Here is a 14,013-nt window from a genome sequence, read left to right as displayed (position 1 = left end):
ATTTCATGTTGAGAGAATGCTTGTTAATTTTAGATTTAGGAGGCTTAGTCTTGATGTGCAAAAATAAAAACTGGTCCTCCAACGTTAGTTAATCTGGATTAAAGACATTGCTTTGTAGATAATAGAAAAGGGCAGTGGGATATAAATGTTCTCTTTTCCAGGTCTGTCAAGAGTCCAATTACAAGCAAGAGGATTGCTAATATCATTGAGCACATGACCTATGAGGTTTACAAGTATGCCGCCCGTGGGCTGTATGAGGAGCATAAATTCTTGTTCACCTTGCTGCTAACCCTAAAGATCGACATCCAGAGGAACCGAGTCAAGCATGAAGAGTTTCTCACTCTTATTAAAGGTCAGCAGAAAGCCATGTACACAGGTGTCAGAATTATCATGAAGGCCCTTTGCAGTATTTTTTAGATTATAATGTTTTCCTTGCATTGCATTTAAAGTGTATGAGAGATTTTATTTGCTCATATATGGAACGGATAATAAATATTCATTGAAGACCTGACTCTGTATCTAGACATGGAATAGGTATTTGGAACATGTTAGGGAACAAAACCCCTTGTAGAATGAATAAGAAGGTGAAGAAAAAAGCAGTAATAATAAATAAATTATAAATCATGTAGTATGTGGGAAGAGTGTGTGGGAAGATAGTAAGTACTGAGGTAAAAGCGGCAGGAAAAGGGCAGTACGGGTTACAGGACATGGGCTGGTGGAGGCTGAGAACTCTAAGTGAGGAATCCAGTGCGATTTTGAATAGGGGAGCCTTCCTAGAGACTGCCTGGCAATCTGTGATCTGAGGGAACAGGAGGCAGTGGCCACACAGCCCTTTGGAGGAAGGGTGTTGAAGGCAAGGGAACAGCATGGAAGACCTGAGTGGGAGTGAGTATGGTGTGACAGAGAAAAAGCAGCTGAGCAGGACCCTACAGCAGCATGGGAGAGGCCCATGTGCAGCTCATCCCATGAGTTATTTTCCTGCATTTGTCACACCATTGCCCAGAGTAGACCCACTGGGCCACTGGAACAGTGCAGCTGAGTGGAAGGCTGGCGACATAAATGATCATCTTGTTCTCTAATGTCTTGGTGAGTTCAGGTTGCCACAACAAACTACCATAGATGAGGTGGCTTAGAAACAATGGAAATTTTTTTTTCTCACAATGCTGGAGGCTGGGTGTCTGAGACCAGACGCTCTTCTGGGTGGCAGCTGGCTGACGTCTCACTGTATCTTCCCACGGCAGAGAGCAGAGCTGCTTCGTGGCTTATGAGGACAGGAGTCTCACTCAGGTGCTCTGTGTTCATGACCTCATCTGATCTTATTCATCTCCCGTAGGGTTACCACCCAGCATCACTGTGACTGGGGGTAGCATTTCAACACAGGAATTTGGGAGGACACAACCTTTCAGAACAAAGCACTCACTATATAGTCTTGTAAGATATTTAAATGATTTAAAAATCCGTGAAGAGAAAGTTTACATCAGCAGGTAGCTCTCTCCATCTACTTAAAAGCAGATTTATGACATAATTCCTCCATAATCTTCCCTGAAACTGTTTTGCAAAGCAGTATTGTACATAACTACTGAATGCCAAACACCCACAAAGACCTGTGCAACCTATGCTAACATCAAATGGATCAAAGACAGTAAATTACTGAAGATAATGTAACAACACTCATCATTTCCTGAGCATAGTATATGTTATGGGATTTATATGAATCATATAAATGTGGAATAATCTTATTATGTTTATATATATATTTTAAAATTAATTTTATTGATACATTTAAGCTACAATATAATTACATTCATCAATGAAAATTTGCACCTTTACATAATCTCTCTTGGTTCTTATTTTTTCCCCATTCCCCTGCCCTCCCTTCAACCCCTCCACCCCTCCCTATCTACAAAGACTTTGTTTCCATTTTTTCTTTTTCTCATATTAATTCCATTCCCTTCTTTCCTTTCCCCTACCCCTCCCACTTCCCCTTTGCACCTTTTCTTCCTATTTCACATTATCTATTATACCTTTTAATCCTTATTTACACTTTCAGTTTCTCACACTAGAGAATCTATTTGGTATTTACACATGTCTGTTCTATTTATTTCACTTAAGAGTATCACCTTAATGTGCATCCATTTCACTATAAATGTCTCTAGTTTCTTGTTCTTTATGGCTGAGTAATACTCCATTTTATTAAAAAACCACATTTTCTTTATCCAGTCTCCAGTTGATGGGCATTTGGGCTGTTTCCAAGTTTTAGCTATTACAAACTGTGGTGCTATGAACATGGGCACACATATATCACTGTGATATGATTCTTTTAATTCTTTGGGGAAGATACCCAGCAGGGGAATAGCTGGGTCAAATGGGACTTCTAGTCCTAGTTTTTTGAGGTATCTCCATACTGATTTCCACAGTGGTTGCACCAGTCTGCACTCCCACCAGCAGTGGAGCAGGGTTCCTCTTTCCCCACAGCCCTGCCAGGATTTGTTATTGGTTGATTTCATGATAACAGTCATTCTTTCTGGGGTGAGGCAGAATCTCAGTGTGGTTTTCATTTGCATCTCTCCAATGACCAGTGATGTTGAACATTTTTTCATATGTTTATTTGCTATTTCTACTTCTTTGTCTGAGAAATGTTTGTTCATTTCAGATGCCCATTTTTGGATTGGGTCTTTAAATTTGGGAGGTCTGATTTTTTTCAAGTTCCTTATAGATTCGAGATAGTAGACCTTTGTCTGAGGGACAGCTGGTGAAAATTTTTTCCCACATTGTGGGCTGTCTCTTCACACTGCTGGTGGTTTCTCTTGCTGTGCAGAAGCTTTTTAATAAGAAGAGATCCCAGTTGTTGACTGTGCTAGTTCACACATAGGGCAACTGAGGTTTTGTTGATAAAATCTTTTTCTACCCCAATGTCTTCAAGAGTTCTACCTAACCTCTGTTCCAGCTGGTTTAGTGTATTTGTTTTAATATTTAGATCTTTAATCTATTTAAAATTTAGTTTAGTGCATGGTGAGAGATATAGGTCTAATTTGAGAGATACAGGTCTAATCTTTGGCAAGCTGAAACCCAATTTTTCCAGCACCATTTATTAAAGAGACTATCTTTCCTCCAGTGAGGGTATTTGGCTCCTTTGTCAAAGATGAGATGACTGAGTGTGTCTGGAGTTGTTTCTGCATCTTCTGATCTGCTCCACTGGTCTGCCAGTCTGTTTCTTGATAGTACCATGCTGTTTTTATCACAGAAGCTTTGTAGTATAGTTTCAAGTTGGGGATTGTGATACCCCCTACATTGTCTTTACTGCCTAGAATTGCTTTTGCTGTTCTAGGTCTCTTCTTTTTCCAAATGAATTTTTGGATTCTTTTCTCAAGGTCTGTGAACTATGCGGTTGGGATTTCAATTGGGATTGCACTGAATCTATATAGCAGTTTTGGAAGTATGGCCATTTTCACTAGGTTGATTCTTCCTACGCAGGAGTAAGAGATGTCTTTCCATTTTCTGATGTCATCTTCGAGCTCTCTTTTCAGAGTGGTATAGTTTTCAGAGAAGAAGTTTTTGATTTCTTTTGTTAGGTTGATTCCTAGGTATTTCAATTTTTTGGATGATATTGTGAAAGTAATTATTTGCCCTATTTCTCTCTCAGTGAGTCTGTTTTTCCTGTGGAGGAAAGCTATTGATTTTTGTGTGTTGACCTTGTATCCAGCTACTTTACTGAATTTGGTGATTAAGTCTAGAAGACTTTTGGTGGAGTTCTTGGGGTCTTCTATATAGAGTATTATGTCATCTGCAAATAATGACAATTTGACTTCTTCATTACCTATCTTTATTCCTTTTATTTCTTTCTCTTGTCTAATTGCTGTGGGTAATGTTTCCAAGACTATATAGAACAGGAGTGGTAATTAATACATATCTAGGAATCTGTCCATTTCTTCTGTGTTTTCCTTCTTATTGGCATATAGGTTCTTGAAGCAGATATTCATGATCCTCTGGATTTCTGCAGGGTCCATTGTAATTTCACCCTTTTCATTCCTAATTGGATGGATTTGGGCCTTTTCTTTCCTTTTTCTGATAAGGTTGGCTAAGGCTTTGTCAATTTTGTTTATTCTTTTGACTAACCAACTCTGATGAGTTTGATTGAGTTCTAATATTTCATTGTTTATTTTTTGTCTAGTTGATCTATCTGTGACAGTGGGGTATTGAGGTCCCCCACTACTATTGTATTAGTGCATATATGACTTTTCATGTCCATTAGCTTTTGTTTTATATAGTTGGGGCCCTAGTATTTGGTGCATATGTTTATGATTGTCATCTCTTCCTCTTGATTGTTCCCTTTACAAGGACATAGCGCCCTTCTTTGTGTCTCTTAATCAGTATTGGTTTGAAATCCACTTGGTCTGCAAAGAGGGTAGCTACTCTTGCTTTTTTTTCAGGTTCCTGTCCATGGAGTATTGTTTTCTACCATTTAACTTTCAGTGTATGAGTTTCTTTTTGAATTAAGTGTGTTTCTTGTTTGCAGAATATTGTTGCATCTTGCTTCTTGACCCATTCTGCCAGAGTATTTCCTTTGATTGGTGAATTGAGACCAGTTATATTGATGGTTATAACTCATATGTATTGACTTATCCTCTTCATGACTTTTTCTTTTTGTTGGATTCTCCCCCTTTGTGTCTAATTTCTTGTTGTGCCCGATGGATTCATTCTGCTGGGCTTCTTGGAGTTGTGATCCTCATTGCCTTTTCTTAGGATATTGTCTAAAATTTTTTGGAGTGCTGGTTTGGTATTCACGAAGTTCCTCAGGTGCTCTTTGTCACAAAAGTATCTTATTTCTCCATCAATTTTGAAAGATAGTTTTGCAGGGTACATCAATCTGGGTTGGAAGCTGTTTTCCTTCAGGGCTTGAAATACATCACTCCTCGCTCTTCTTACCTTGTGGGTTTGTGTTGAGAAGTCTGGTGTGATTCTGATGGGCTTTCCTTTGTATGTGACTTGTTTCTTTCCTCTCACTGCTTGTAGAATTTTGTTCTTCTTTTGGGTTTTCAGAATCTCAATTATTATATGCCTATGTGTAGATTTTTTTTGATCGTGGCTAATTGGATTCCTATATGCCTCACTTATCTTTATGTCTTGTGTTTTTCCCTTATTTGGGAAATTTTCTGACATTACTTCTGGGAACAGTTTTTTTTTATGTTGTGTGCACTCTCTCTTGTTTCTTCATTGACTCTGATCAGTCTTATGTTATTCTTTTTTGTGTCGTCTAGCAGCTGCCGGATTGATTTCTCGTGGTCCCTTACTATTTTAAAGAAATTTCTCTTTTCCTGGTCACTAATTGCAATCCTATCTTTTATATCTGAAATTCTGTCCTTGCATTGGTTCATTCTGTTGTGTAAACTTTCAGTGGAGTTTTTAATCTCCTGGAAATCTGTTTGCATCTGTTTTGTGGATTCCATTTGTTTTCTATGTTGGGATTCCATCATGTTCCTCAGTACCTCTATTTTTTTTTTTTATCTGTGTCCTCTCTAGAGCTTTTAATCATGTCTTGCACTATGGGCACAATCTCTGCTGATATGTGAGAAATTATTTATTTCATTTTTTCCAGATCCTCTTTTGTTGCCAGTTCAGGAAGTCCAGGTCAACGCGTATCAGATTGTTCCTTCTCCTTGCCCTTTGGGGTTGCCTTAGGTGATTAGGAAGTCTGGTTTTGAGACTTGTTTATGTGTCTTCTCTTTTCAACAGATGAAGCCTGCTATGCCTTTTTGAGGCAACTTTTTGCTCACCCATTGGTCCTCCCATTCTCAGTAAGCCACCGAGCAGCCTTTACTCTGCTGCTCACCAGTACACCAATTCCTGGGTTCAGAGTGGTGGCCTTCTGGATCTCTGAGCTGACCTGTTGTTTGGGTGGGCTTCTGGCTGGGGCCTGTGTACACTTGGGATGGTATGTAGGCGTACCTCTCACTGGGGCCCCTATGTACCTGTTGTGTGGGAGGGCCTATGGCTGGGGGCTGTGCACCCAAGTTCCTGTTGTCTGCCCAGGCTTCTGCCTAGGGTCTCCACGCACTTATCAGTGGTATCTGGGCGAGCCTCTGGCTGTTGTTTGTTCGTCTGTGTAGCTCTTTTCCAGGAGGGCTCTTGGCTGTGGCTGATGGTATGGTGGGCCTCTGGCTGGAGCTTGTGTGGTGTGCAGCTCTTTTCTGGGCAGGCCTTTGGCTTGGGCAGGTGTGCCCGAACCTCTGGGGTTGGGGTGGAGCCCTGGCTGGGACCTGCCTGCAGCTGTGCTGTTCTGGTCCACACAGCTGCTCCCTGGTATCTGCATACTCTTGTTTATTATGTATATTTTATCAACCTTGTCTTATAAATGTGGAAACTGAGGTTTGAAAAGGTTAAATGACGTACTCAAAATTACAAATTAAGATAATGGCAAAGCCAATATTTTAAGTGTCATCTTCTAAACCTCACGTTTGTTATTATCTTGCTAAACTATATGCTTTTCAGTATGTCAGTATGACACAGTGTCAATATTTTTTTTCATGAGGAAATGTACTTCATGCCTGAATTGGAAATGTCAGGAATAACTATCCATTAGGAAACTCCATCAGCTGCTGGGGCAGTCATTGAGGCCGGAAATCAGTAGCGTACTATGGGTTTATTGGAGAAGGCAACTCTTCCACCTGCATATTTATGTGAGGTGTTGTGTCTCCACATACTTATCTTTCATACATTCTGATTGACAAAAGTTGGAAAATGAAGTTCAGATGCAAATGTAGGAGCAAGGGTTCAAAGGTTAGAAGCAAGAATTAGAGAGAGGAGAAAGGGGATCTATAAATCAACCATTTCTGAATTCAAATATAAATGAATGAGTTTTGTTGCTACTACAAGGCAGCAAATGTATTTAGGTTAGAAAGGTCTAAATTGGGAAGATGAGAGTTAATATGTTGTCCTGGACACTTTATTGAAGTGTAATCTTGAGTCTTAACCTTTTCAAATTTTGTTTACTCATCTCTCAAGGTGAATAAATTAGATATTATATTTGTATACATATGTATTTGTGTGACTGGGGACCTACACTCTCTAGGTTAGCCATCAACTATCTGCAGTATTAGATCTATTAGTAGTAGAAGGTGGGGCCTTTGGAAGTAATTAAGTCATGGGACAAAGCCCTCAACAGTGAAGTTAGTGCTTTTACAAAAGAGCTTTGTGAGAGATCCCTCACCCCTCTCCCTCCTGAGCTTGCACAGAATATGCTGTCGGTGACCCAGGAGGTGGGCCCTCACCAGACACCAAGTCTGCTGGTGTCTGGATCCCAGACTTTCTGTCCTCAAGAACTGTGATAAATGGGCTTCTGTTGTTAGTCTGCAGAGTACCACCCAGAACATGGTATTCTATTATAGCAGCCAAATGGACTAGGACATATAGGACTATTCTCCTATTGGTTTTTTATTTATGTCTAGATGCAAAGGACCCCAACCTAGGTAACTTTCTAAGCTTGCTTTAGCTAAGGCACTTTATGTCTCTGTGTTATAACATCTATAAATCTTTCATTGTAAGCATGTGCAATTTTAACAAAGTATTATGATAGAAATCCATGTTTACTTTTCCCCCTCCAAAGCAAGAGTTCAAGAAGTAAAGGAAATAGAATAATTCTTAATCATCTGGAGAATTTATTTATTTATTTTTAATTTTTTTGGTTTTTTTGAGACAGGCTTTCTCATTGTAGTTCATCTGGCCCTAAACTCACTATGTAGCCCAAGCTGGCCTCTGGGCCACTCTCATTAGATCTTTATTGCTCCCTGAGTTAAACAAAATTTCCTTTATTTTTTTTTTAGCTAATATTTCCTTTGAAATAGCTTCAAGACCTCACTAAACTATAGCAAATATACTAAGATAGATTTGGCAAAAGATAACTAATGGTGTATATGGTGTTTGGATAAAGCAGAGAGTGGCCCAATAACTATCTTTAATATAATTGTTTGTTTATAACATACTATGTTCAAAGATGGATTTTAAAGGTGGCTAAATGGATTGCTTATATCCTGTTAAGAATAAGCTTTAAAGCATATTTTCTTTGAACAGTTTTAATGGATTTTTTTTATTAAACACCATATTTTGTCTTACAGAAGACTTCCTAATGCTTTCTTTTACTTAAAATGTGATTGTTTATGGATTGAGTTTTTCTGATGTGGGCAACAGCAATATTTTTAATGTTTCATTTATCTTATGATGTTGTAAGAGTGATATGAGTTGCATGCGTAGTAAACTAGTCATTAGTGAAATTATGGGAATCATTACCAAATGGAAATTTTTGTTGTGGTTAGATTGAGTGAACATAAGTGATTAGTACAGAGACTCTGGGATGTGCTCAAAATGGATGTAAATAATATATTTGATTATAGAAAAGAATCCTTCCAACATATCTGGTGCTCCTGAGGTTTCTAGATAAATTCTCTATTTAAAATTACTTTGTACCAATATTGGGCCACTCCTAGTATTGACAAAAACTGCCCATTTGCCAATTCCCCAACCCTGAGTGTGCTTTACACACTTGCATCATGACACTCAGGTTTCATTGGTCCCATTTTACAGATTTAGAAATATAGGCTCAGGCAGCCTTGTCCTAGACATTAGCCAGGTGGAGCAAGGATAGAATCCAGCACCTGCCTGATTCCAAAGCTATATTATGTTATTTAATGTGTTTTTCTAATGTCATCATTCATTTCTTCAAATTTTTGGGCATAGTCTTCATCTGATTTATATTTCTGTGCTCAATAAATGTTAAGGTACTAAAATAATTTAAATTAAAGTACTTTAATAAATAGATTTATTTACTAAATGGATTGTTTTACAGTAAGGATAGAAAAATCTGATAACTTTTAATGTTTAATTTCAAAGGTGGTGCCTCATTGGATCTTAAAGCCTGTCCTCCTAAACCAGCAAAATGGATCCTGGATATGACTTGGCTGAATTTGGTAGAGCTTAGCAAACTCAGGCAGTTTTCAGATGTCCTTGATCAGGTACCATGTTCTTAAAATAAGCTTAAGTAAATGTCACCGTGAGCAGCTTTCTTATTTATCATTAGCAATAATATATGTGGAGGAGAGTCGCTTCTCAATATCGTAACTCTTTTTTTTTTTTTTGGTACCGGGGATTGAACTCAGATCCTTCCTCTTGCAAGGCAGGCGGCGGAACCACTGAGCTAAATCCCCGGCCCCACAGCATCATAACTCTTAAATGATATCTCATGGGCTTGACCTTCCTTGTAGCTCCCCCGCTCTCTGATTAAGCATCCGGCACACTGCAGACTGGTCTTGCAGGAAGAAATGTGGCCAGGAAGTTTAACTAGTGCTGTTTCGGGCCATATATCTGTTTCACCAATTGAAGCTCCATAATTAGAAAAATTGATAAATTGAATCTGGTTAAATAATTATATGACTTAAAAAGCTTTCTAACAATTAAATGAAAATAAATATGAACAGCCTCCCTGTAATACATAAGTTCATTTCTTGCTTTGTTTTCTCTCTCCCTTCTTCCTCTCTTGCTCCTCCCATTACACTGCCTTAGTTAGGCATCTGGGTGTAAATCTCAGGCAGATACTTGATATCTAATCTTTAAAAGTTATTGTCCTTCCAGAATTGATCAGATCCTGATGAATTATAGAAGTGCTGGAAGGTTCTTGAATATCAGGTGACTGTATAAACGCGAGATTGGCAGTTTAAAAAGTTGAAGGCTTTTTTTAAAATTAAGAAAATGTCCTAAGATTCTTGACTTTCCCATTTTAAGTTGACCAGATGCTTAGCTCTACTACTTTTTATCTTTTGCTTTACAACTTGTGATCATTGTTGTTACTACTGTGGACTTGGGGTGGAAACCATTCTTTTGGGTTAAATAACTTTATTTTTGGAGATAATAATGCCCTGTAGTTTATTTCCCCATATGATGACCCCAGCGGCATTTCCTGGGAGGCAGTCTGTTATTGAAATTGCTGCTGCCTGGTGACTGTATAATACATCCCCAATCTTTCCATATTATATAGTCTTTCATGGTTGAAATAAGTTATTATTTTTCTCTAACATGATATTTTCTAAGTATGAACGTGGAATGGTTTTTCCTTTGATTAGACCACAACAAATAAACTTGAGGGTTCGATCAAAGGAATACCCCAGAGAGCATAAGATTATATTTATATGTAGATGTTATTTGTTTGTTCATTGCTTTTGATATACTTGCCTCTGTTAAGCTTGTATTTCTTTGATTTCTGAGTTCCAGAAGATAATGCACTGTGTCCTTTTATTCATTAGCAATTGCCTGAAGGTGGCAAGTGTCTGACCTTTTGCCTGATGATGATCTTATATGGTATATCTCAAATTACTCTAGATTAATAGAGTATTGACCAAAAACCTGTTTATTCAGTAAAACGTGTATTAAATGTCTGCTTCTGTGTCAGGAATGGTTTTGAGAAATGAAACAGAAGTGAATAAGGTTCAGATCCTAATCATGAGAGAATTTTGTGGAGCACTTCAGACTTCCTTGAAATAATGAAAATGAGTCTCCATTTATCTATCTATCTATCTATCTATCTATCTATCTATCTATCTATTTACAAATTTGTTACCATAAAGACATAGAAGAAATCAAACATCCAAGGACTGTCCCTACCTTGGGACAGTAGGCTGGGGTTAATATAGACTGACTATGGAACAAGTCATGTTTGATTTTAGACTATCAGACTTTTTTGTATTAGAATATGAAATAAAAAGTAGCAAAGAGATACAATTCACATGTCTTAAATGGTCAGAAGGTTGATGAATAGTATCTATGAACTATTACTGAAAGATTTTTATGTGATGTGACACATCTCATATCCCATGCTATTTTCAGATATCAAGAAATGAGAAAATGTGGAAAAGTTGGTTTGATAAAGAGAACCCCGAGGAGGAACCTCTTCCAAATGCCTATGATAAATCTCTTGACTGCTTCCGACATCTTCTCCTTATTAGATCCTGGTGTCCTGACAGAACCATTGCCCAGGTAAGATGTATGCATTAAAACATAAGAGACTGTTTTGAAGGAGAATTTCCCTTTAAATTTAAGAAATATTTAAAATGTCATTATTGATGAGAATTTCGTTGTAGGCTGCTAAATAATTTTCTAGCAGCACAAATGTGAAAAATAGAAAAGTAAACAGCAAATAAATTAGTGAGGTGTACATTAGGCTAAGTGATTTATTAACCTCTTTTAGTCCAAGTGGTGCAACAAAAATAAATGAGAAAACCATGGCTCTAAGCTTGGTGTATAAGGTATAACATAATGGTAATCTATATTCTTGTGCATCATTTTGTAATAACTCAAAATGATATGGCCATTCTGTTTTGTTAGTAGTAAATTAGTGCTTATTGAAGCAAGAAGAATGTAGTGGCAGGAGGGAGAAAGCAGTCTAGAGGGAGGGACAGCACACCCAAACCCAAAGTCATTTCCCTCCAAAATGTCATAGCTCCAGAAGAATATAGGTTGTCCTAAAACTTGTTGCAGTCTACATGTGGTTTAAGTGTGACTGTTGCTTGCAAAAGATTTTTTCCAAGAGCATCAGCCTGCTAGCTAAAATCATAGAGGTTTACCCATGAACAAGACTTGAATCTTGCTTTCACAGTTAAAAGTCTAACTCTAATATTCAGTGGAGGTTGATTCCTTAAGGGCTTCTCAGGTGAAACCATGGAGTGCAGTAGGCTGGAGGCTGTGACAGAATGCAGGGCAGCTTCTCTTTCTTTCTCCAAAGGGAGTGTTAGAAGCATATGGAGTAACTAACCTCCTCCAAGTCCACTTAGGTGCCACGGAATCATGAAATCAACTAGATAGGATGATTTATCGAGAAGAGGAAAGTGAGTTTTGCTACTCAGGACCCTGAGATAACCTTTCCTTTCAGTTTTCTTTTTTCTACTTCATTACTTTTATTCTGCCCAAATGAATTGTCAACAGTTTCCTTATTTTTTCAGGGAAGTATAGAAGGGAAGTTTCAAATACAGCAATGCGCCTGCCTGCCTTCCTTTCTTTCTTCCTTCCTTCCTTCCTTCCTTCCTTCCTTCCTTCCTTCCAGCTTTACGAAGTTCAATGCTGACATATAAGTCTAAAAAGCTTCTTTGTAACTTTGCCTTCTTCATCTTGGTTCTAATCCCTAGGCTGACCACAAGCACTGGCTTCCTAACTGGCAACCATTTATTCTTTTGTGTCTATTCTAGTATGTTCTGTATGTTCTAGAAGAAATGAAAAGAACCTTTGATTTCTCAGCCTTTTCTAGTCCTTCAGTGGCTTCCCATGGTCTGTATAATAACACTCAAGTACAGAGCAAGGCTCAGAGGTCTCTCTGGAACTACATTATGTTTTCTGATGTTTTTATCTCACTTTAGAGCTCTCTTGTGAGTTCCTCCCAGACAGCTTCTTGGGAAGCACACTAGGTCTACAGCTTAGGTCTACTCTACTCCCCATAAGCAGCATCAGGCTGCTGCTGTTCATTTTTACTGGACATGACTGTCCACATCAGGGAGCATTCAGTGGTGTGGTTGCAAGAATTCTGCAGTCAGAAGGTGTGTCATGCCACATACACATTGGAGCCTCAAAAATATTCCACAAAGGGAATCAATAAAGGTGAGGAGGCTTGTTAGTTCAGTTTTTCCCCCACTCAAAGGTTGAGTCTCCTTTATTGAGAGCAGATATACTGGAACAAAATGTTCTTCAGGGTTTGGTGCAATGTAACCCTTAGGAAGGTGGCACTGTATTTCCATCCCTGCCGGCATGGATTGGCAGGCCATGCAGAGGCCAGGCTGGCCCACACTAATCAACTCTCACATGAGGTATACTGTACATCCTTCCTTCCCTGGTCAGTGATATGTCGTTTGTGGCCCCCAAATTCCTGCATGTCTGCCTTTTGCATGGAATGCTCACCACTCTGACCCACTCAGCTGTCCTCTCTTCCTAGGTAAATGCCACTCAGCATCCGGGTAGCAGCTTAAGTATTCCTTTCAGAAGCAAGCCTTCTCTGATATATTTCTGCCAGATTAATTGCTTTTGTACTTTCACATCATCTTTCAGGCTGTAAATTCTTGAAATGAGTTTATTTGCTATTACTTGCTCTATATATGTCTAATCATAGGGAGGAACAGGCTTACCAAAGGCAGATTCATTTGATTATTGCTCCATCCCAAAGACCCGTTACTCTTCCCTGGACAGAGGAGGCGGCTGTGGTCAAAGTTTCATACCTGTTGTATCACAGGAATTTCTTGCAATGGAGAAAACCCTGTAATGCATGAAATTAAGGTCCTGTGACCCACTGAGAAAATTCAAGGTATTGGATTAAAGCTGAAGTAAAAGAGATAAAGGAATTCACTCTTTCTTGCATGTGTATGCTGTGGTTTCAGATCCATGTCTGAACTGTGGAGTATTCTTATGAAATACGTGTTTGCATCACAGACTCATTACAACCCTAGACTTGGAGCTAGTTGGAATTTGCCTGTGACCTGATCTGAGAATATTTCTTTTCATAGGAACAGGAATTTCATCCCCAAAATTCAGCTCTAATTTCCATTCATAAGCAAAATAGCCTTCATCTATTCATCGCCATTATCTATTCCCAGAATTGGTAAGCTAGGGCTCACCAGCAAAAATGAATCCACTGCCTGTGTCTAACTTGTGAACTAACTGTAGCTTTCATTTTTTAAATACCTCAAAAATCATAAGGAAAAATAACATTTTGTAATATGTGAAAATTATATAACACCCAAATTTCAGTGTCTATGAAGTTTCTAAAGTTTTATTTTATATGTTTATGAGTCACAGTATGATGTTTCATTATGTGTGTACATTGTGGAATGATCAAACCAGGCTATGAAGTTTATCGGAAAGTATCCATGCCTATTGGCTTATGCATTGTCTCTGCTTTTGTGGTTTAATGGTAGAAATGGATAGTTGTAACAGATACTATTTGGACAGGAAAGCCTAAATTATGTACAGTGTGGCTGCTGATATATTCTA

At 38.4% G+C, this 14,013-nt stretch overlaps 1 protein-coding gene across 6 annotated transcripts in view; it reads left to right on the top strand.

Annotated features, from left to right (window-relative positions):
- Positions 1–14,013, top strand: part of Dnah5 (dynein axonemal heavy chain 5) — a 332,580-nt gene that overhangs the window by 267,725 nt on the left and 50,842 nt on the right. For all 6 annotated transcript variants that reach the window (XM_087189237.1, XM_087189236.1, XM_013072408.3 and 3 more), the window contains 3 exons: positions 162–352; positions 8,884–9,005; positions 10,870–11,019. In XM_087189237.1, coding sequence (XP_087045363.1) covers positions 162–352; positions 8,884–9,005; positions 10,870–11,019 — 463 coding nt within the window. The remainder of the gene's footprint in view (positions 1–161; positions 353–8,883; positions 9,006–10,869; positions 11,020–14,013) is intronic.

The sequence above is a fragment of the Heterocephalus glaber genome, unplaced genomic scaffold (assembly GCF_053883595.1).
Source record: "Heterocephalus glaber isolate CG9 unplaced genomic scaffold, H.glaber_assembly_v1.0 deba00001538, whole genome shotgun sequence".
Lineage (NCBI taxonomy): Eukaryota > Metazoa > Chordata > Mammalia > Rodentia > Bathyergidae > Heterocephalus > Heterocephalus glaber.
This window is presented reverse-complemented; position numbering and strand designations above follow the sequence as displayed.